The 25,074-nt window shown below is 34.8% G+C and overlaps 1 protein-coding gene across 3 annotated transcripts in view; it reads right to left on the reverse strand.

Moving 5' to 3' along the window:
- LOC113521120 (diacylglycerol kinase theta) overlaps positions 1–22,456 on the reverse strand; it is a 61,677-nt gene extending 39,221 nt beyond the window's left edge. For all 3 annotated transcript variants that reach the window (XM_052902215.1, XM_052902214.1, XM_052902213.1), the window contains exon 1: positions 22,213–22,456. In XM_052902215.1, coding sequence (XP_052758175.1) covers positions 22,213–22,342 — 130 coding nt within the window. In that variant the 5' untranslated portion in view covers positions 22,343–22,456. The remainder of the gene's footprint in view (positions 1–22,212) is intronic.
- Positions 22,457–25,074: the final 2,618 nt, after the last annotated feature.

A 25,074-nucleotide genomic window follows, 5' to 3' on the forward strand; every position in this document is an offset into this window, starting at 1 on the left:
GTTAACATTTTCCATTGTCTATAGACAGGACAAGCACTGTGGATATCACAGCACCGTGTACCACCGGTACCGTCCATAGCACACTTCAAAATGTGCCTTAACAGAGCAAAATATTATGCGTCTTGTGTCAGTTTGCGTTGAATTACAATAACTTTAATATCGTCATATCATATCAGCCTCTAACTGTCCACTGCTGAACATAAGCCTCTCCCTAAGAGGGTTTTGCTAGTAGTTGCCACGCATGGCAGGCTGATTGGCAACCGCAGTTAGGTTCGGAGATGTTTTAAAAGAGACGCTGCTGCCCATCCCTCGCTCTTCCTATTCCTGGCTTATTCTATACCGGGACCACCAATTTAATATAGTAACTTACTTTCAACAAATTAGTCTTCATAACAGAAATGTGTAAGAGAGAGAGAAAGAGAGAGAGAGACAAATCTACTATGCGTTATTTGCATCAGACATATCTATAGACAAAAATAACATACGCTGTTACCCAGTACGGGCGAGTTATACTAAAACTTTAACTAAATCAGCAGTTTTAAAAATAACCTTCCAGTAGTTCCGGGTAGTATCCCAGATCCGGGAGTTCTGAAGACAATTATAACAACAACAAACAAGTGACGGCGGCCCGTGATCGCGCACACCGATCAAAAGGGGCTCGAACAGGAACTACACGACACCTGCACTGGAATTGAGTAAGCGAGTAAATAATCGTCTAAATATAGCCAACAATGCTGCAAGGCAGCGCTGCCGTCTTTGAAACCATTAAATCAGAACAAAGAAATCCCTGCTCTTTTACTACTGACGGGAACAAAATTTGTTTCTTTGTACCTGTTTTGGTACAGAATGTAAATTATCGTAATAATATAATCTCAATATTTGTTATAAGTTATGTTAATAATAGTATTCTATGTGTTAATTTACAAGATTTAATCATGTGGGTGCCATTTTTTATTCAAACTCTTATCAAGGCAATGAAATCTGTTTTCTTTTGTATCCAAAGAGAGAAAACTTTTATTTTTGTTGTTTAATTAAAATACTTGTATTAATTAAAATAATGTTGTTTTTTAATGATTTTAAAACGAAAACATAAATAACTATACACTGTATTTTATTAAATACGAAAATTATTTTATTTCTTACATATTACGTATACTTAAGAATTTAATATCATTTTAACATTATAATATTTTTTTTTTCCATTATACTGAGTAGTTAAATTAACATTATGGTAACCCTATTCACGCACACATGGACAAAAATGTTGACCTGTTCCTGATGAAGCATTTGTATGGAGACACTCTATCTATATAATATAAATATTAATGGAAAAATGTTTGGTTGCGAGCGAAAATTTTTGCAACAGTGAATAACCGTGTAACCCCCCCTGGGGGGGACCAAGACAGGGGGTGGAGTGGCATGAATGCAAGATCGATCAACGATTTGTTACGTAAATTATTCAAGAGAAGCGTGTTTAAATGGCATTGAGTTGTTTTTGATTCATACATTTTGTTGGCCCATAGATATTTGTAGTTTGTGTAGGATCAATCGTTGACATTTGTAATTAACCTACTTAAATTAAAGTTCGAAATTCACTGACGCATACGACGCCCTATTTAGTTTACTTATTTACCTCACAAGTTGAATTGTTGTTATCGATATCTAAGTTAAGGGATGACCTTTTATGGAAAATGTCATTAAAAATAAATTGAATCTCATTACAGTCTTCTATTCTTATGGAAGGGAGCGAAAACATTTATTTATTTACTCTTATTTCAAAGAAAAAAAATCTATCGGTTAGAAATCTTCAGTGTCAAGGATCACTTTTTCCATATTCCATACAGTTTATTTATTTATTAAACTGTAGATGGTGTACATATATATATATATATATATATATATATAATTAATATCATGCGAAAATCTATTCAAATACAAGGGAAACACCAGCATAATATTTTACATAAGGAAAAAAAAATTTATAAATAAGTGATTAATTTTATTTCGTGTTCTCAGAAATCGTTTCGTTTTTCGATATTTGTTTATTCAATATTTAAAATACGTAGTCGTTTTACAAGTATACAATATTATACCCAAAAATACTCACACCCTATCATGCAACATACATTCGTATAGAGCTTTTACCTTTACTTCTAAGTTAAAAGGTTGCATAGATATAATATTATATAGATATTACATATTTAAACAAAAATCATTTATATTACATGCAAGTATTTGAATAGAGTGCTACATGACAGTAAACACAGTTAAAAATAACTGGGTGTTAAACTGAGGCGCGTGACGTTAACGCACCGTTTAAACTCACATATTTATGGCGATATTGTAGTGTTAAAAACTGGACTCCGGTTACAAATGTCATTAATACGTAATTTAGAATAGATACCCATATTAATTTTTTTTTTTATTTAAAAACAAGAAACTAATTGTAAATGTTAACTCTGTGGTTGTATCTTGGCCAAAGCCTAATAATTAAAAAAAAGTCTGTAAAAAGTCGTTATTATTATTATAAAATAATAAAAAATCCAGCTCTAGAAGCATATCGATACAATATAATGCAATTATGTTTATTTTTTAAATTCAAATTCGGAATCGAAGCGAACGCTAATCCGTAAGCGAGAAGCGCGCGCATCCCGCCCGCTGACGTCACGGGTGACACAGTTCGGTGCGCTGGAGCGACCCGGTTACGGATCCGATATGCCATGACGTCCCGTTTCTGAACAAGTGATTTCATATTATCTCATGTAAGAAGTATCTGAAATGATAATTGACAACCGCAAAAGAAAGCATTTCGATTTTAAGTACATTAATATAAAGACCGTAATGTTTGTTTCATTTAAATACAATATATTACTTAATACGTTTTGTATCGGTTTCAATAACTTGAATTCTTTTGTCTTAAATATTTAGATAAATTATGTATAGAATTATAGTTAAAAAAGTTCCCAATACAAAAAAGAAAAATACAATAAATCTCTTAAAATATATATTTTATGGTTATAAAAACTGCCAGTATGTCAACAACACGTATAAAATATTGTTCTATCGGCTATTTTCATAAATTTCGACCGTTTTGGAAGTTCTTTGATATTTTTTTTTTGTATATCAACCGCCATAGTAAAACTTTGTTTTATAAATATTGTAGAATATATGTATTATTTGTACAAATAGTGACTGTGTAACAACGTAGCTGGTCTGTGCTCTACAATAAATAAACGTATTCGTAAAACTGAATTATATTTTGTTACTACATACTAAAGTTACTTACAATTATTTAAAATAAATGTATTAAGAGATCGTTTCAAGTCGAAAAGCGAATATATATATATATATTTATTTTTAATAATAATGACTATTTTAAAAAGCATAGTTTTTTTAGAAATGAAAATGGCAACTTCATTTAAAGGGTTGAAATATTTCTTACGTCTCTCGTTTCATCCACTTCCATCCATAATTCTTCTCAATCGTACACGCCTACACTTCTACATGCGAAGATTTGGGAATACTTCTAAATAAGTATATAGGTAATATTGATGGTGAATAAAACAATCCATTATTACACGTTATTATATTTTATTACGCTAACACAAAATGGATTCATTGTTTTATTTTTAAAACGGTTACGCTTTACGCGTACGGGAATAACGGTAAGTAGGGCATGATACTATGTTAACTGGATCCTAACACACACCTAAACATATAGTGCGTTTATTTCTGTCCGTCCGTACAGGAATACTAACATGTTATTTTAGATTACACGATATAAATAGAGCTATTGTGAGTGCCGTGTTTGACCTACATAGGTGGCGTCATTGCCAAACATTAATTTAATGACCATTGAAAACGAATTATAATTAATGGCTTATTTTTTAGCCGACTTCAAAAAGAAGGGAGCTCTCAATTTGATTATATTTCTTTTATGTTTGTCACCTCATGACTCAGTTGTAAATCTATTTAGAAAATTATTTTTTTTTATCCAAAAGGATATAGTTTCTCGTTCAGACATTTTATCAAAATCGATTAAGTGGTTTACTTTTTAAACCAAAATAACCGGTTTTATCACAATTGAATTTGGTTTTTTTCTGTGGAATACAATTTAATTATTTTTTATCAGCGAAGCGAAGATAGAGAAGTTGTGTTGTTTAATTTTCTTTTTATTACTCGTTATTCAGGCTAACAACGTGTGCGTTTAAAAATTGAGTTCTTGTCATTTCATCAATAAGTACATATAATATAAATACATAAAATGACGGTTTACGTAATAAAATATATATATAATAAAAGTCTCCATATAATTCTTCTCTTTTCATTTAAGAGTTTCCTCTTGTCGGTGCAACTAATTCATGCGTCTTCTTCCAGCCAGCTCTATCCCAGGCCATATTCTTTATCTCCCTATACGACATGACACCTAGTGTTTCTTTTATCTGTCCCATGTAGTTATTCCTCGGTCTTCCTCTTCCTCTTTTGCCTTCTATTTTTCCTTTTACTATGCTCTTTATATAATTATAATATTGAAATAATTTTAAAAGTGCGACAACAATAAAAAAAAAAAAACCTTTTTTTGCAGTTAGTAGTAGATAAATTGGTAAGTGTAAAAGTGTCAAATCTTTACTAATATTATAATTGTGAATGTGAGTTTGTTTGTTTATCTCTTAGCGCCTTATATAATGATAATCCGTATGTTATTTAGTATATATAGGTTGGATAAGGCTACAGGACACTTTTTGTACCGATCACGCGGACAAAGTCGCGGGTAAAAGTTAATAATAATAAATGTATATCTAAGTGACATGCAGTTGTTATCTTATCAGAGCATATTCTTAAATGAGTTTTGAATGGGAACATGGAAGAACTTGTGACGGTGACGTCATTTAGCGTCAAGTTTCTAGACTGTTTTCATTTGTTTGTTGTTTTTTTTCTAGTTTATTTCGTTTTATGTTTGCGCACGTTAATCTCAGAAACGGCTTAACGGATTTGAATGCAGTTTTCATTAATGCGTTGCGGTTTGCTCCACTTAACATCTAGTGGTAGTTTTATTTCAATCGGTTCATAAATAAAAAAGTTATATCAATCTAAAGAATCACATATAAAATGTTATAAAATAACCAATCAGTTGAATTGGCTGAAATTTTATGAAGGTGTTAGGTACGTAATTATCATTTAAGTATATAATACAATATAAGACTGGATTCGTGAAGAGTTCCAATGGGAATGATATATGGGAGCTACATAGTTAGAAGCGGGCAACGCCGTAGGAAACGGCTAGTATAATAATACAATATTAATTTTGTTTAATTAATATTGTTTAAAACCTACAATAATATTTAGAAAATATTTCTACATTTGAGGACTAAGCTTTACGACAATATATAAATAAAATATTCTGTATATAGAGAGAGATAGATAGATACTCTTAATTGTTTCCTCCAAAAGATTACAAAAGTAAACTTATTATAAATATAAATAATTACAAGAAATAATCACAATGAGAAAACAATGGGCGACCTTATCGCTAAAAGCGATCTCTTCCAGGCAACCTTTGGATGGAGAGGAGTAATTATTGCCTGCGATTGATCGATTCGAATAAGATTCGATTCATAGGAATTGGATGACCTCTTATCATCCAAGGATGTACTGTTATAGTACCAACATCTAACAAATAAACTTACTTCTTATAATCATTATCATCACCGTCATACCAGCGGTTAACTGTCCACTGCTGGCTTTCTCCATAAAGGGTGTTTTGCCAGAAATTGCCACGCTTGGCAACCATAGTTAAGCTTTGATGTTTAAGAGAGACGCTGCTGTCTGCCCCTCGACTATATTCCCTTAGTCTTCTCTTACGACATCCACGGAAAAGGCAGTCAGACTACAGACTATTAAAGTGATTTTTTTTTTATATACAACTTTGAATGGCAAACAAGCTGACGGTCCACCTAATGAAAAGTGGTAACCGTTGCCTATAGACATGAGCAGTACCATGGACATAACAGAGTATACTGTTTCGCCCATGATACCCCTAATGCGTTGCCATTCCTGAGGACTCAGCTGTTATTCTTCTGTACCCTGTAAATTCACGCCATATCCCATCCTTCAAACCGAAACACAGTCATGCAAACACAACTGCTTTACGGTTGAAACACGAATGGGATAGAGGTACCCAAGCAATCGACTTTTGTACAGTCTCCCTCTGGTACATATATAAATTTAATATATTATTCTTCTATATTATATTACTTATAATATATTATAAATTTGGTTGTTTGTTAGTTTGTAACGGATAAATTCAAAAACTACTCGATTGATTTTAAAAATTCTTTCACCTACCAAAAGCTATATTAGTAGTGAGTAACATAGTCTATATATTATTCTCGAATAATCTATGTACTCGTGCGAAGCCGGGTCATATGACTAGTTTTAAATAAACCCGTAAAGTGATAACTGTCAGCTATGGACTTATACTGCTCAGTATTGTGACCTTAATAGAATGCATAATCTTTTTATTTTTCTGTTACACCTTGACCAGACACAATTTTAATTATTCCTGTCCATCCTGACGATGCCTGCAAGAGATCGCTATTTAGCGATAAAACCATTCATTATTGCCTCTTTATCTTCCTTTTATATTATTAAATTTCCGTAATTAGTTTGTGTACATATTGTAGACCGAGATGATTACATTTTATTTTTTATTTTTATTTTTTATTTTTGTGATACAACAACAGATTACAAACAAAACTTTTACCAATAGAATACAACAATAGCATTATAAGTCTGCAATCCAATTATAGTTGTACTCAACATTCACAGCGGTGAAACAGAATAGTTTAATTTTTACTACAAAAAGAATTAATGATAAAAACTAGATACAAAACAAGAATCAAAAACAAAACTACCAAACTATGCTTATAAACTATTAAGTTATCAATGTATGTAAAGTGCTTCGATACAATGAAAATTTCTGATAGAATATGTCAATATCCGATTTACAATCAATGTCATTGTACAATTTGCACATTCTGTATATTGGATTATTTTTACATGGGACAGATAAAAGAAACACTAAGTGTCATGTCGTATAGGGAGGTCAAGGATATGGCCTGGGATAGAGCTGCCTGGAAGGAGACGCATGAATTAGTTGCACCGACTAGAGGGAACTCTTAAATGAAAAGAGAGACATATTATTAATCTTTATAATGTGTATCATTCTTTGAAGGGAACGATAAAGTGTTTTCAATCATTCATTCATTCACAGTGACGTCTATGGCACTCTTCTTGTGTTGACATTCCTAAAAACTAAGATCCTTTGCCTAAATCCTCATTGCTTTGCCTTTTATCTTTAATTTAATTTGCTCACATCTGCATCCTAATTACTTATTCAAGTTTCAGCCTCTATCTCTTTGTACTGAGCGCGTGCTTACAGCAAACAATAGCAGGAATATAGCAGAGTAGTGTTGCACTTTAATATTAAAAGGACTTGGTTGCCGGCGCGACGGCTTCAAATATTTATGAAAGCATGTCAGGAAAGTATATCTTGGTTTAACAACTCATTAACGTTACACTGCTAGATTTTTTACTCTACGAATGAATTCTATCTTCATCTTCCAGATTCACTCTCTCCTGTTGTATGTATTATTTTAAGTTTGTGTATGTTTATGTATATATTTGTTTATATTATATATATATATATATATATATATATATATATATATATATATATATATATATATATATATATATATATATATATAGTTATACACTATGGTGCAAAACTGAACTTAGAAATAGTGAGATTACAATTTTTTAGGAAAGAAAGTGTTTTTTTGTTATGTGAAAATTATATTAAGAACTAGCGGCCCGTCCCGGCTTCGCACATTAGTGTACATTTTTACATTTTAAAAAGTGCCCATTAAGGCTGCACACGCGACGGAAGCTTAAAAATGGAGTAACTTCTCCCGTTTTCCCAACATTTCCCTTCACTGCTCTGCTCCTATTGATCGTAGCGTGATGAACCGGTTACCACTTTCCATCAGGTGGGCCGTCAGCTTGTTTGCCATTTTAAGTTGTATAAAAAAAATCGATTTAGATATTGATAGTTAACATATAAAAGGAGATCCACATAATTACTAGAATATCTAGAATCTAGTTTAAAAATGGCATTGCAATATTTATATTTAATTAGTTAATAATTTGCACATAGGCACAAAGTAGGCTAGCTTGCATGACGTTGACCCTGTCGCTATGACGTATAGCGGTCACAAATAATAAATGCGGGCGTATTGTGCAAGTGCAGTTATTGAATGAAAGTTGCCTTTGTTACTTGGCGGCACGGGAGCGGAAACATTCTAGGTTAATGGAAAAATAACTAACATGATTAGGAAGTGCCTACTTGCGAGCTGATTCATTGAACCCACTACGGCAGTAGGTTTCTTGTTTCATTCATGTAGCATTTAATTAAAATATCTACGCAATTCATTTGCGTATAATTTAGAAACTTATACATACAGAAGGTTATTAAATAGTTATTTTTTTATTGTTTTTTTTTTTATCAAGTCTTTAACAGCACCGTGTGCAATTCGCTATGTTTTGGGAAGGGGGGGGGGGGACGGGACCATTGACGCGCGTCTCTCAATGGCATTGGAACTGGGTCATCACGGTGTGACGTCACTGCTGGCCTACATACGGCGGGCGTAGCCCCGGATGGTAGTTCAGCGGTGGTGGCTGCTTACAATATCTATGTACTCTTGCAAGTGCAAGGAGGTTTATATTTAGAACAGGCTATGTAACACCGGTTTATATTTATTTGCCCTATATATTTTAGGGCAGAGTTATGGTATGGTATTTCTTAGAACAAGAATCGAGTTCTTTTTCTTTGATAGTAGATATTTCATTATTAAGAATTTAATGGTTTTGTATCCAAAATGTTGGTATTTTACTTTTTTTTTTAATATATTTTGCAATCTTAAGATTATTATTTTAATGAAAATAATCAGATGATGTAATTTTTTTTAAGTTCAATTTATTAATAACTAAGTTATCGTTTTAAAAAGTGACGTCAGTCTTACCGTAAAGTTACCTAACAATATGACAATATATAATTAGCGCAGGACATGTGTTTTTGCCACTGTGTCATTATATTTACGAATAGAAAATTATTAATTAAAGTAGGTACAAATTGTGATGTGTACTATGAAATAAATTTTTAATTGTAATGATATAGTATGTATTCCTAGCTTCTTTCTACGACTTGGTCCCCGTGGCCGAGATATAAAAGTAGCCTGTGCTCTATTGTGCATTGTATATATATTTGTATACTAAATTTCAGGATGTGAAGCCAATAAAGCACTAAGAGGTTTTTTCACTTTTTTATTTTCATTTATAATATCTAAAATCTAATTATCATATCACCTAACCGATGGTGTATACGGGGGGGGTGGGGGGGGGGGGCAAGGATTGTTAGTAATGTATAGTAATATATAGGTGGAATTCCACGCGTTTCCCCCTGGAAACGATCGTGGTTATTTTTTGATAAATTCATCACGATAGGCCATCTAACCTGCTTTATCCTCACCTATCATCACTGGTGCCCCGCCAGCGTATACCGATAGCGCAGGTGGGGTTACTATTCTATTTAAATCCATTAAAAAATTCTGATGATGTATTCTTTTTTCTGATACAAGAAAAAAAGTAAAAATCAGTTTGGCCATAATTTTATATTATAAAGGAAATTATAGAAAATATAATAAAATAGACACGGCATATGAAATAGACAGCATAGAATAGGCCATTTCTTCCTTTCCCGTGGATGTCGTAAGAGGCGACTGATAGAACTTTATAGTCGAGGGATGGGCAGTAGCGACCCTTTTAAAACATCACCAAAGACCTAACTTAAGTTGCCAACCCACTTCCCAAGGGTGGCAGCTACTGCCTAAACTCCCCTTTATGATAACGCCTTCGTCCAGCAGTGGACATTTAACGGCTGATATGATAATGACAAAGATACGAAGAAGGGAAAACTCGAGATATGAAAAACTGAAAGTCAAATATGTGTTTTGTTTATATAGTACACGTACAGTACGGAAATAGACGCGTGACTATTGTCACGTCGATGATATCGGCAGGTAAGGTATGGTATAATAAACCAATAGATATAACTATATGAATTCAGTTCTTCGTACCAACGCCGACGCCCACGGGTCAGTCGATTTTGTACTTAATTGATATTTACATAGAGTTTTCCGCTGTACGGCTGAACTGGTCGGCGTGTAGCTACCTACGATAATGAAAGCTCTGAACGCTAAGTGACAGTGTGGGCTGCACTTCAGGAAACGAACTTGAACACAGTTGACGCGTATAAATTGTACTATAAAAAAAACTTTATATACCTAACCTCATTTTATGGAGGGGGGAAGGAATTGTTAGTAATGCGGACTACCAGTCCCATTGAGGGGGAAAGGGATTGTTAGTAATTTATTTATTTATTTATTTATTTATTTATTTGAAAATTTCTCACTACACTTACAGTTTCCCAAAACGTGTAGTGAGCCAAAGTTTTATTTCACAAACTTACAAATTTTGTACAACATTTTAAAAATATACTTCTTTTGTAATTAAATATGTCAATATCTGGCTGCTGAGCAATCAGAGAATTGAGCAGAGAAATAGCCTGATACGTGGGAGCAAACTGAGCAGTACAGGTACGAACCGGCGGTGCCGATAGTAGTCTACAAGCACGCAATCGCATGCAGCGTTGGGGTGCGTACAAAGAACAACGGCTAAGAGTTACAGGATTGTCTATTCCGCCGTTGAGCAACTGATAATAGTGCATCATCAAATTGCACTTTCGCCTTACCTCGAGCGTGTCTAGACCTACCATACCGGATACGAACAGTGATGGGTACAAATAAGGATAGTAGCCGTAAAGTTTACTATATAGAACACGTGCAAATTTCCTCTGAACTCTTTCTATCATTATCTTGTATTTTGTTTCATGAGGGTTCCAAATAATTGAATTGAATTCTAAAATGCTTCGTACAAATGAATAATATAATAATAATATTGCACCTTTATCTTGAAGTTGTGCCGACTGTCTTATCACAAAACCTAACGATTTATATGCACGACTACAAACGATGGTTATATGATTATTAAAAGTTAAAGCAGTGTCCAGCGTAAGGCCTAAATCGCGTATTTGTGACACACGTTCAAGCGGCGTACCAGATATATTGTAGACATAAGAATGGGGAACACGAGACCGCGTGAATGTGACCGATTTACACTTTGAAATATTAAATTCCAAGTTATTATGTCCAGCCCATGCCACAACGTTGTCAATATCTCGCTGTAGAGTTACACAGTCTTCCATGGTTCCGATAGCCATGAATAGCTTCACATCGTCAGCAAACATGAGACACTGAGCAGTGTTAACAACATCTGGCAAGTCATTGATCATAATTAGGAACTGCAATGGACCCAGGGTACTACCCTGGCTTACTCCGGAGTCGGTAACATAGGATTCAGATCGATAACCATGTAATTGGACGTATTGCGAGCGATCGGAAAAATAACTAATAAATAATTTTAAAAGTTTAGGTGTAAATCCTATCTCTGAGAACTTTTTTAATAAAATATCATTGTGAACGCGATCAAATGCTTTTTTGAAGTCAAAATATGTCACGTCTACTTGTCTATTATGATCCATTTCAGTAACTGTATAATCAACAAAGTTTATCAGATTAGTAGTAGTCGACCTACCAGGTCTGAATCCATGCTGACAGTCTGTCAATTGAGGCTGGACTTGCACCGAAATAAGTCTGTTTAAAATGGATTCAAATAATTTTCCTAAAGCTGGAAGTACAGCAATTGGCCTATGATTTGAAATTTGGGATTTAGAACCATCCTTGGGTATAGGTATAACCCTGGACACTTTCCATAGCTGCGGATAGGTACTTGTTGTGATAGCCAAGTTCATTATATGTAGGAGCGCTTCCTCTAAAACTCTTATGCAATCTTTAATAATAAATGACGGTATACCGTCAGGCCCAATGCATGTCCCCACCCTCAATCGTTTTACTGCTATCGTTTTTACTGGGGTCAAACAGCCTCATTACTAGCAATACACCTTGTCAGAGAAACCATCGTGGTAAATTCTAGTTGAATTCGTCAGAATGGGCTAACTAACCTGCTTTTATCCTCATCTATCATCTCCCACTGGTGCCCCGCCATTGTATACCGATAGCGCAAACGGGGTTACCATATCATTACCACCCATTAAAAAAAAACCAGTCCCATTGCTAGCAATATACCCTCTGTCAATTCGACCTCATCATCAATAATCATAAATCATAAAAATATAAAAATTGTTATATTTTTTGGTGTATATATTATAATAAAGAGTTAGATAAATAAATAAGATTTCCCTCGTTAGATAGGAAGGTCTCAGGTTTGGCTTACTAGACGACTTAAAAGCACGAAGTGACAATAATTATTTAATGATTTGAAACATGTAAATTTACTTGGCGTTGGGGTTCGATCTTAAAACCCTTTAATCGCAGTCAAGCTTTGTTCAGTTGAGGTGGTAATGGTAGCAAGTCCTTGTCAATTATCAACTGACTTAAAAAAGAATAAGATCCTCAATTCGGTTGTATTTTTTATGTTTCCTATTTTTATGTTATATTACGTCATAAACTAATTTAAATACACTTTTGTTTATTTGAAAGGATATACTAAAGGATTGGTCCCATAGAAATTTTAATAAAATCGATTCAGAACTTTAAATCAAAATAACAGATATTTTTAGATAGATAGATAGATACTCTTTATTGTTTCCTCCAAAAGATTTCAATAATAAACTTATTATAAATATAAACAATTACAAGAAATAATTACAATGAGAAAACAATAGGCGACCTTATCGCTAAGAGCTATCTCTTCCAGGCAACCCTTGGATGGAGAGGAGTAGTTATAAACAATTTGGTGGGAAGCAATAAATAGTTCTAAATATTTTTACTGCAATACAATATTTTATTAAGTATTTAATATACGTTATGTATTACTGATTCAATTTAAAAATAATTCATTCATTAAGAATTGAAAAAGAATACAATAAAAATTTACAAAGACGCTGATTATATTTATACGAACGACATATTTAATTTAATCAAGTGTTTCTTTTGTATTACTTGTGTTAATAGATGCAAACTTAATTACTTTTTTCGAATTTTAGAACACGTTTTAAGTGTAAAATATAGTGTGATAATTCTATATTGCCTTAGTAATAGGACAAATTGATAAATACTATGCTAGTGTTAATGGTATAAATATTAAATTTGTTCGTACTTTAACAGCATAATTAATTATTTAAATAAACTACAAATAATACTAGTACAACTACTAATAATTCTTTTTTAATTCAATTCTTCTAATCCTCGTGAAATTTGCATGTACTTGTATATAGATATTATTTGATATAGAAATAGACTATTTTTATATCAGTTTGTCAATATTGTCCTATGGTCCCAGCATAGATTAGGCCACCACTTCCTTTCCCGTGGGTGTTGTAAAAGCAGGCTAAGGGAGGACGAACCAGAGGGAGACTTTGTACAAAAGTCGATTGCTTGGGTACCTCTGTCCCATTCGTGTTTCAACCGTGAAGCAGTTGTGTTTGCATGGCTGTGTTTCGGTTTGAAGGGTGGGATATGGCGTGAATTTACTGGGTACAGAGAAATAACATCTGAGTCGTTAGGAATGGCAACGCATGGGGGGTATAATGGGCGAAACAGTATACTCTGTTATGTCCATGGTACTGCTCATGCCTATAGGCGACTGTTATCACTTTTCATCAGGTGGGCTGTCAGCTTGTTTGCCATTCTAAGTTGTATAAAAAAAAGTAGGACAGCAGCGTCCCTCTTAAAATATCTCTAAAGCCTGACTGTGGTTGCCAATCCGCCTGCTAAGAATGGCAACTACTGGTACCCCCTCCCCCCAAGGGGCAGGCTTATATTCAGCAGTGGACAGTTAAAAGCTGATATGATGATGATTGTCAATTATATGTTATCGGATACGCGAACGGAATCGGAGGCATTAGTGTCATTATAAAGTCACAGTCGACAGACCAAGAAAATTTCCGGACATAATTAGCTCCATCCGATTCCTTACTTATTTAGTTTATTGACTACGATATTCGTTTATTAAAAAAAATACAATAATTTGTTTTTTAATTGGTGAAATTGGAATGATTTCGACCGCGCTATTGACATAGACATAAACATACTAGGTAGTTATGTCCTGAGATAATGCAGTTTTTTTTTTTAATATTATTTTAAGGGCTTTTACCTTCTTCAGGTATATCAGTCCTATTGTACCCTGAACTGATTTCACAAACAAAACTTTATCTACTTTCCCTAGACGCAGAAAGAGAAGAATTAATGAATTATTAATGCATTATTAATTAAATAATTAATTATTTAATTAATAATGCAGGTTATGGTTCTGCTATATATAAAGTTGTCTTTTATTTATTTCATTTTTTATGAAATTTCATCACAATGCATTCAGCACTTTTAGTGTAATTAAGGAACAAACATCCAAATATATATAACGTTAGATTCACAATTATAATTAGTATAAATAATTCCTAATGGAAGATAAGAAGATATTAATATCTTCTGAACGTATTGTCATTAATCCCATCGCTAGCAATACACCCTGTTAGGTCAACCTCCATGCGGTTCGCCTTGGAAACCATCGAGGTTAATTCTAGTGGAATTCGTCACGATGGGTTAACTGAACTGTTTTCATCGTCATCTATCATCCCTCACTGGTGCCCCGCCAGCGTATACCGATAGCGCAGACGGGGTCACCATTCCATTATCACTGAAAAAAAAACCATACATATACCGCATATAAATAAATTATCATTTATAGAAGAAATTCACGTATAAAACTGGCAATACCTATCTACCGTCGTTCATGACTTTTTACAGTCTTAATCGATCACAAAACAAAAGGTGTTTAAAAATAGATTAGTGTATGTGTGTATGTTTATATTACACTCTTACATATTGTACGTACGTAACGTAACGCACATTCGAGATGGTCTGTGGGGGCGAGTTTTAAAAATTTTTGCTCACTCTTCGTGCCTTCAGTAATCTTCCATCTATAGATCAGTATTTAACTTAATTGCAAACTTTCGCGTTGTTTACACATGTTTTAATACACAATCAATCTGAGAATCCCATTGACTATAGCCAACCAGGTCGACCTCCTCGCGGTTCCCCCTGGAAACTATCATACTATTCCAAATGAATTCATCATGATCCCGTTAGCGCAGGCGGGGTTACCATACCATTTGATGAAAAAACCTTTACAAATAAAAAGCACCTACATGCCTGTCTCTTTTGCCGACGTTTCGATGTGGAGTGCACCACGTCATGATCAGGGCTTGGTGTAAAGGATTTTACATCGCGTTAAGTCCCAATTGTGTATTTAAAATAAGTATTTAACTTTATATAACTGTGTATATTATTTCATTATTAATAAATTTGTTACGTGTTACGGTCTCCGAAGTGGTAATAGTCGATAAATATCTCTATTTACACCATCAAGGATTAGAGTCGTGAAGTGAAGATTAGCATATCTATTACTTAGTATAGGAGAGGAATTACATTATAAGATTAAATAAAAATAAATACGATATAAAATTATGGAGAAAAAATTAACAAGCATAAAGATTTGTATTGATGCTTATCTTTACTGATTACTTTGATTTATTTATAAAGGTAAATTATTTATTTATACATTTTAAAATAGTTGAAATACATGTACATTAATTTTTAAGTAATACTCACATATGTAGGTATATATATTATATCAGAAAAAAATAGCTTTCCTAAAATTTAAAAAATCAACCCGATCTGGGAAATTTTTAATCTAACTCCTTGCAACACTGAAAAAATGGCGCGTTTTGTTCCAGTTTAATTTGTATCATAATAAGTCAAACGAATGTCAATTTAGCTGGCTAAATGTTGTCTCGTTTTTAATACTCGATGCTCTTCTATATAATCTAAGTCTAGATATAGTTAATCAGTGTACCGAATTTCATTCAAACCTTTTTAGATATGTGTTTAGAATATGCTCTATCATCTACCAAATTTTGTTGAAATACGCGTCGTTGAGGAATAGTCGTTTAAACATTCGACCATTTGTTAAATTTCCTATTTATAATATTAGAATTATTTGAAAATTATTACTATAGGCGAAATAGATGGGTATAAAACATTGCATGTAGCCTATGATCATACTATCAATATGGATATTCGTCACGTCGCACCTACCCTAACACAATAACATCATCTATGAAAAGAACATCACAATGCAAAGCGTCCCGAGCGACGTTCAAAATTACGCTATCTCGGCAAAGAAAACGCTCTCCCTAAAGGCGCGAACAATGAAGTTAGCCGTTTCACAACACACGTCACAGCAACCTTATCTTCTCTCTCGAGCCAACAATGCTGTTCCACTTTCAAACGTGTCGGAACTACGGACGGGTATTGTCTATGGTACATTGTGTGGTGCCGCGCTGTCCATTGTCGGCACGCGACATGTTGTCAAGATAGTGTTGGGACGTCAGCGAATCGGAATAATGTGTTGGAGGAATTATTGTGCATATGTGTGGGTGTGCAATGTTCTTGCACTGTCAGGTGTTATTCATTCATTTGTATTATTCCAACACGAGACCAGAGACAAAGCTTATAAGCGAACAAAAACAAGAGCTCTAAAAACAATAATGCTACTAGCTGTGAGTGTAAGAGATATGTTCATGTCACTAACTATGATATCATGCCTGATTTTAATTATTTATTTATACTTATGCAAACATTAAAATATGTTTACAGGGCCGGACTTAATGCCTGATGGCATTCTCTACCAGCCAACCGTTACGCTAAATAGAGAGAGTAAATGGCGGTGTATTGATTTATGAAAAACAATTTGTCAATTAAATAAATATTTTGAGAGGCAACAACATTAATAGATTTTAAGATAAATTAACATACAAACATATATAGATTAATACACTTACAATATTTACACATACAAAAAACACATACAATACATATATAAATAACTATAAATAAGTAATACATATTAACATAATAAATATAAAAGTTAGAGCTAATCATATAATAATATAAATTGAAGCTCTTCATTGTCGTAATAATTTGAAGTAATTGTTCACGAAGGGACTTTTTACACGGAAATTTGGTTAGGGCCTATGTTGTTTTATGTATGTGTCTACATACATATATACGGATAATTAATTATAATTCTCTTTAAAACTATAACACGTTCTTTAGGTGGAACTAAAGGAATTAATATTATTTATACGAACAGAGTTAAGATAGTGAAACACATAGTATAGTATATAACTGAAGTACAGCATTCGTGATTTTCTGTCTATTTTAAAGCTTGACTGGTAGAGAATGCTTAGTAGCATTCAATACATACTATATAATGCTAGTGCATTAACTCCACGTTTTGTACCATATTTTAATCGGGTCAATAAAGTTATTTAAATAAATAAATACTATATAGTATTGATAACATAAAAGAAACAGTGAAATAAATAAATAAATAACTATTATATAAAATCATTTCAGGAAAGTGGATAAATCGGGAGATATATGTAATACATATATTTATTTGCCCGGTAATTTTTTTCTATAACAACCGTATGTCCTATTTAATAATGCAAAGTTTAATATCTTGAGGGGATAATTTTACTTTAAAGTTTGTATTTAAAATTTTGCTATATAATATATGTTTGCGCTTGAAGGTGAGAAGCTCTTGGTTGAAATGAAATGCTTGTCCGTGCCTCAAGTTTTATAATAAATTAAAATAAATACAAAAGTGCGTGTAGTTCTATCCGTTAACAAAATTTGAATGTTTGACCTTCTAGCGGTTAAATGGTCTATATCTATGGTTCTAATATTGCAAGTGCGAAAAATTTAACTTTTATTAAAACAACTATAATGTCTAATCTTGAACATATATGATTATATATTAGAGGCATATTTATCATCTTCATCATAATATCAGTTTTTAACCGTCCATTGCTGAATATAAGCCTCCCTCTTGGTGGTTTTGCCAGTAGTTGCTACGCTTGGCAGGCGGATTAGCAACCGCAGTAAGTCGCCTCTTACGACAACCATGGTAAAGCAAGAAGTGGCCTATTCTACGCCGGAACCACTCGACATAGAATAAGGCCACACCACGACATATTCATACTTTGCATAAAATTCTAAGTATTCATTAACACTCTGAAATTACGATGTCTTGTGTGAAATTATAAAAATGAAAAACAAAAAGTTTTAGAATAATTAACATAATTCTTAGTATGGACGGTCTCTTAAATAGATATAAATACAAAAAAAAAACTGTACGATGTTTAAAAATAGATAAAAAATATTACATTTACAAAATATTAATTTAAAATTAAATAGCGTACGCTCTAACAATTGTATTGTACAGTAAGGAATGTAGATATTTGCTACGTTGCTACGCGGCTCGCTACGGCTGCGCTACGTAGACCTCAGCTTGTCCGCTACGTGAGGTCTCCTAGCCGTCTTTAGTTACGGGCTACGACTTAGTCGTAGCAGTTGCTACAAACATTAGGTAATCTATATTCTAGATGAAGTCAGATTGTATTTTAACTATTAAACGTGAATTGTCACTGTACGAATTGAAAGCGCACTGTACGTGACAATTTAGGTTCAAGCGGGTGAGAATAAATTCCCTGTCGATGGCGATTACCTGTAACAGTATCTTAATTCTTACTATTTGTTTACTACTCAGTAGTTTGTATTTATAAAAATTTATAATTTGTAAAAACTTTAAGCTTTTGAAAAAAAACAGCCGAGTTTCTTGCCTGTTCTTAGCCGAAATTATATTCCGAATGGGCGAAAGAACAATATAAAAAATGACTATTCAAAAATGCTTCAATTTACATACATGATTATGATTATGATGGATATGATACATGAATATTTCTTTATTTCTTACTCTCCATGCGTTGCCATTCCTGAGGACTCAGGTGTTATCCCTCTGTACCCTGTAAATTCACGCCACGGTTCATTGGTTAATGCGACTTCTGACTTTACACGTTAATTATACACTAAAGAGATTTATTTACCCATCATGTGAGGGGAATAATATTTACGTTAAAAGTACGCTGTTGCAATAACTAATTGATAGAATGGCGTAAAATACTTCTTCTATACAGTGGGTGTCGTAAGAGGCGACTAAGGAAATTCAATGGACGAGAAATAAACAGCATCGCCCCTATTAAAACATCACTAAAAGCTAAACTGCAGTTGCCAACCCGCCTTCCAAGCGTGGCAATTACTGGTAAAACCCCCCTATAGGGGGGGGGGACTTATGCTCAGCAGTAGACAGATAACGACTTACATGATGTAGATATAGTTATAATCTATGTTACCAGATAAATTAAACATTTTTATTTTATTCTTGAGTTTGGAAGATAATAGAACACAATCTTCTGCAAAAAACTAACCTCAATTGTGGCAACACCAGTTATTTTTATTACTGAACCGATTTTATAAAATTTCTATGGGGTACAATTTATAAGTATATCTTTTTAGATAAAAAAATAATTTTTCAAATCGGTTTACTTGGATGGATGGATACGGGAATTGAGAACGTCCTTCTTTTCGAAGTCGGTTAAAAATGTCAAAGAAGTTGACAGCCCATCTGATAGAAAATGGTAACCATCGACATGACATCATAGAATAAACTGTGATGCCCGTAGTTAATGTGGTGGCAGTTTTTGATGTGATTTCAACTCATTCTTGAGGACTTTGGACTTATGTTTTTGTACCTTATAATTTTCCTATTCCTTAAAAACTAAGAGGACACTATTGTACTTTGTGTATAAATCGAATACATTTATTCCGGTTAGGTGTTTAATTAAAAAAAATGCACTGTAAAATGTGTAATTCTCTATCTGTTCTCCTTTAACCAAGTTGTTTGTAAGAGATTGCCCTAGCGATAAGACCGCCGTTTTGTACCTTATGTCTATAATTTATCCTCATTTTACTCGTTAACTGTCCACTGCTGAACATAAGACTTCCCCATAGTTCCCCATATGGGAGTTTTGCCAGTAGTTGCCACGCGGCTTGGCATTGGCAGTTAGGCTTTTAGAGATGTTTTAAGAGGGACCTTATTGTTCATCCCTCAACCATAAGACCGTCTTAATCGTCTCTTACGACACTCACGGGAAAGGAAGGGTGGCGTATTCTATGCCGGGACTATTCAGCCAAGTACTTTATCTTAATTTACTTTTTTAATTGCCACTATATATTTCTATTTATTAGGTGCAATAAATAGTTTAGTAAATATATAAAAAATGTTCGCTATTCAGACATTTTTAAGCTTTGAAGGTTTTTGTTAGTTCTACTAATGCCCACTAAAAAATGGTACCTATTAAAAATACTCTACATATATAAGTAATATTTTTGTGTATTATATATATATTTTTTAATTAATAAACAAAAAAATTGGCATACCTAATAGGTATGTAGCGGAAATATTTAACACTTGAATGCTTGAATATGATCGAGGGTGACCTCTGACTACTCCTTTTCTAATTTTTTTTTTATTTTTTTTATAGATTAAGATATTAAATAATAATGATTGTAATGGACATACACAATTAATTTTATCCATTTTTTTTTATTCATTTTTTTTGTCAAGAAATCGCTCGGCTGTCTCTTGGCCACAACAGAATATCAGTGTTTTGCTCTTTTGAGGGCAAAGCAATAAACTGAGTTGTGACCATTTTGTGTTACTGTGGCACACGCACGAAATGAAAAATTATATTACTTCTTTTATGTTTTTTTTTTCTTTTTTTTTTTTTGCATATGTAGTTATATCTGTTGTTATTCGTGGGCTATAAGTAATGCAAATAAATTATATATCTTTCTATATGGTATACATATCAGTGGATTTTGTCTTTGCACAATTATTAACGAATTAATTCATTCGAATATTTAATTTCAATAAGTGATATGACTTTATATTTTATACTCTTTAGTTATTTTTCTATAGATGCCATAATTTGAACAAAATGTGATTCAAATTATGTGAATATGTTATATTTGTGAATATTGTACATGGAATTATGTGGTAGGTTCAATATTATAAGTAAAAAAGGGTTTGATTTTATTCTATAATGAAGTAAATAGATATGTATATTTATCTATGTGTCTATAAAATTGGTTGTTTATTGCATTACTTTTTACCTTGTTTATAGATAGTTAAGATCTATGTTGCGCAAAAGGGATATTCCTAGATACACATCATATTGTGAGTACAGAGTATATCACTTGACTGAACAGTATACGAAGTATGCCAATGTTTTATCGATTAATTCTATTCGATTACTTTAGTGAATTTTGACGAAAACTCGCAGGTTCATAACAAAATGCGCAAAAACAAGATGTCCTCTGGCTCAGGTTGGAGTTATTGACTTGTTATCAGCGGTGTCAGGACACGCGCCTACTTAGCACCACTTACCGTCACATTGTCACATTTCGGGGATATGGGGACACGTTCACAACATCTAGCTTACAGCTATGGTACACGAGCGGGGGATGCACGCCGCGCCCCGCCTCGCCCCGCGCAACCGCTACGAAAAAACCTCTTACAAAACAGATCGATCGATATGATCTAAAATGTTCACTCGCTTAGCCACCGGCGATTTGCAGACGATCTAGAGCCTTCCTAGCATCGATCCGTCCACGGCACCGTCACAATGCCCCATCTCTAACGTGGTGAACTTCCATCAACTGCTATGTCGTGACTGTCCGTGTACTAGAAATACAGCCGACGACGGTCGACCGAGACGTCCTTAAAAATTCAAATGCACACAAGTCGAACTTGCACGTCGATAAACGAGGATCTAGATCTAGCGGGAGACGAGGGGAGAGGCGGCGGCCGTCCCGCGTGGCGGACGCGACGAGGGCGGTATCGATCAGGGCGGCGCGCGGCCGGACACGCCCGGGGCCGGACGCCGGACGCCGGACGCCGGACCCGGGTTGCATAACGTGCTGGTCGTGCCGGCGGCGGACGCGCGCGGAGCCGGTATCGACGCGCGCGGGGCGCATGCGCGGCGCGTACCTTCGCAGCCGTAGCCCTGCCCGATGAGGCCCCACAGCAGATCGGAGCAGTGGTGGCAGTACGTGGGCTTGTGGAAGGTCTTCTTCGCGAAGGAGTGGGTGCGATGGGGCGCGGGCGCGGCCTGCGCCATGGCGGGCGCGCGGGCCGGGCCGGGCTGGCGCGCTACTCATGCCGCGGCGCCCAGGGGCGCGCCGCGCTCTCCGAGCGGCTGTCGCGGCCCACCATCGCGGCGCGTCTGCCGCCCGCGCCCCGGCCGCAGCGCGCACGCGCCCCCGCCGCCCGCCGCCGCCCGCCGCCGCCCGCCGCCGCCCGCCGCCGCCCGCCGCCGCCGCCGCCCGCCGCCGCGCACCACGCCGCCCTCCGCGGCGCCGCGCTCCGCCACAACAACAGACCTCGTGCCGACGTTCAGCTTCCATCCGATCGATTTATTCTGTTATCTTTCGAAACATTTGCTAAAACATGACATTAGATTTTTATATGCAAATAACAAATACAATATTTCTAGATCATAGCTAGGTCAAATATAAATGACCGTTTTGCTTTTTACATGTATCTAATGATTCATTCGACACTACCGTCATGAGTATGAGTTCCATGACTTGTCGAGTAAGTATCTTCATCACAAACGCGTACTTTCTCACAAATCAGGTCAACATTGTTAAGAAGTTTTGGGAGATACTCCTATACAAAAATGTTTTTGACAGTATAGCTCAGTAAAAAGGCATTATGAATAAACATAAACGAAGAAAAGATGATGTTGATCATTATAAGGCTGCATAAATGTATTATTATTACCATATACATCTGAAACACTATGTTACTTCATTTTGGATACCTCATCCATAAGACTATCGTAGTACGCAATTGCATGAAGTCTTCAGAAGAGTGTTGAATCTAATGAAATATTACTGAGTACCAACGAAATACAAATGAACTTAACAGACACCCATCGTAGAACTTGATCTCTCACGGTTTTTGTCCTCTATAGAGGATAAGTTTATACATGAAGTACCAATTGTATATTGTCTGTAAATCTATTGTTCTAATTATGTTATATAACACCCAAACCAATTACAAATAAACTTAATAAATACCCATCGTAGAACTTGATCTCTCATGATTTTTGTCCTCTATAGAGAACAAGTTTATACATGAAGTATCAATTGTATATTGTCTGTAAACCTACTGTTCTAAATATATAACACCTAACATCTACTCGTGTATTTGAGCTTTTTACCAAATATTACAATAAAAAAAATATATTTTACGCCGTGACAAGTTCACGCGCGACAGACGGCGCGTGCGCGCTGCCGCCCACCAATCGAAAAAGCTCTTGTTTACAATTTTAAGAGGCGCAGCATCCTCGCAGCGGCGCGCGGCCGCCGCCGGCCCCGGCGACCCGACCACCAAACGCCACGCACTATTCCCACAGATCTTACTAAAATCACTATTTATTTGTTTAAATTTGATAGCACTATTTATTTATTTATATTAGGCAAAGCATGGCTGTCTATATAAATAGGTTAGAAGTGCTAGTGCCTTATATGTACATAGCAGAGATATGTTATTTACATACCTAATTATAAATCTGACATCCCGGTCTATAGTTTACATAATGTAATGGTTATCTTAAGTCTAAAAGACAAACATAAAACTCTTTTTTATCTTATGTTATTTTTTTTATAGCTTGTTTTATCCTTCGGGTAAAAAGTTTAAAATTAGTATACACGCTGTGTCTTTGCTACTGCGTTATATAAAATTATCGTTCAAGTAACGTACTGTATTAATTGTAGTTTTTTTTAATGTTATGAATATAGCTTTCCCCATAAAGGGGATTTTGACAGTAGTTGCCACCTTTAGCACGGTTGGCAACGGCAGTTTGGTTTCTGGTAATGTTTTAAGAGGGACGTTGCTGCCTATCCCTCCACCATAAGCTCCCTTAGTCGCATCTTACGATACCCATGAGAAAGGAAGGGGTGGCCTATTCTATGTCGGATCCTACACGGCAATTTTTTTTATACAACTTAGAATGGCAAACAAGCTGACGGCCCACCTGATGAAAAGTGGTATCCGTCGCCTATAGACATGAGCAGTACCATGGACAAGACAGAGTGTACTGTTTCGTCCATGATACCTCCCATGCATTGCCATTCCTGAGGACTCAGGTGTTATTCCTCTGTACCCAGTAAATTCACGCCATATCCCACCCTTCAAACCGAAACACAGCCATGCAAACATAACTGCTTTACGATTGAAACACGAATAGGACAGAGGTACCCAAGCACGACTTTTGTACAAAATGTATAAATAAAATAAAATGTTTTGGTTCTAAAGGTAGAATATGGCATTGAAATTGTAAAAGGTGTAATGTCTCACACTTCCCAAATAGGATAATTTGGGCGTCACAGGGACACCTCTGTCCCATTCGTGTTTCTACCGTGAAGCAGTTGTGTTTCGGTTTGAAGGGTGGGATATGGAATTGAAATTACATGAGTCGTGATACCATAGTCCTCAGGAATGGCAACCATAGAAACTATCTAAATCATAGCGAATAAAACTATTATTATAATTATTATAGAATATGCTGTGCCGTCTTTGTCTATTGACGATGGTTACTGCTTTCCATAAGGTGGACCGTCGTCGCTTATCAGTTATTATGAAAATCTACTCGATGTTTAGTATTTAATTTAATAATTATATTACTTCACTGATATTTTGCTGTTATAATTATTTATACATTTTAGGAATTGTACATTTCATTAATAAAGTGAAATAAAAATAAATATCTGTATCTCATTTCAAGTGAACTTTCAATAGACAGATAGATACTCTTTATTGTTTCCTCCAAAAGATTACAATAGT

Source organism: Galleria mellonella, unplaced genomic scaffold (genome assembly GCF_026898425.1).
Source record: "Galleria mellonella isolate WM207_F2 unplaced genomic scaffold, CSIRO_AGI_GalMel_v1 utg874, whole genome shotgun sequence".
Classification (NCBI taxonomy): Eukaryota; Metazoa; Arthropoda; class Insecta; order Lepidoptera; family Pyralidae; genus Galleria; species Galleria mellonella.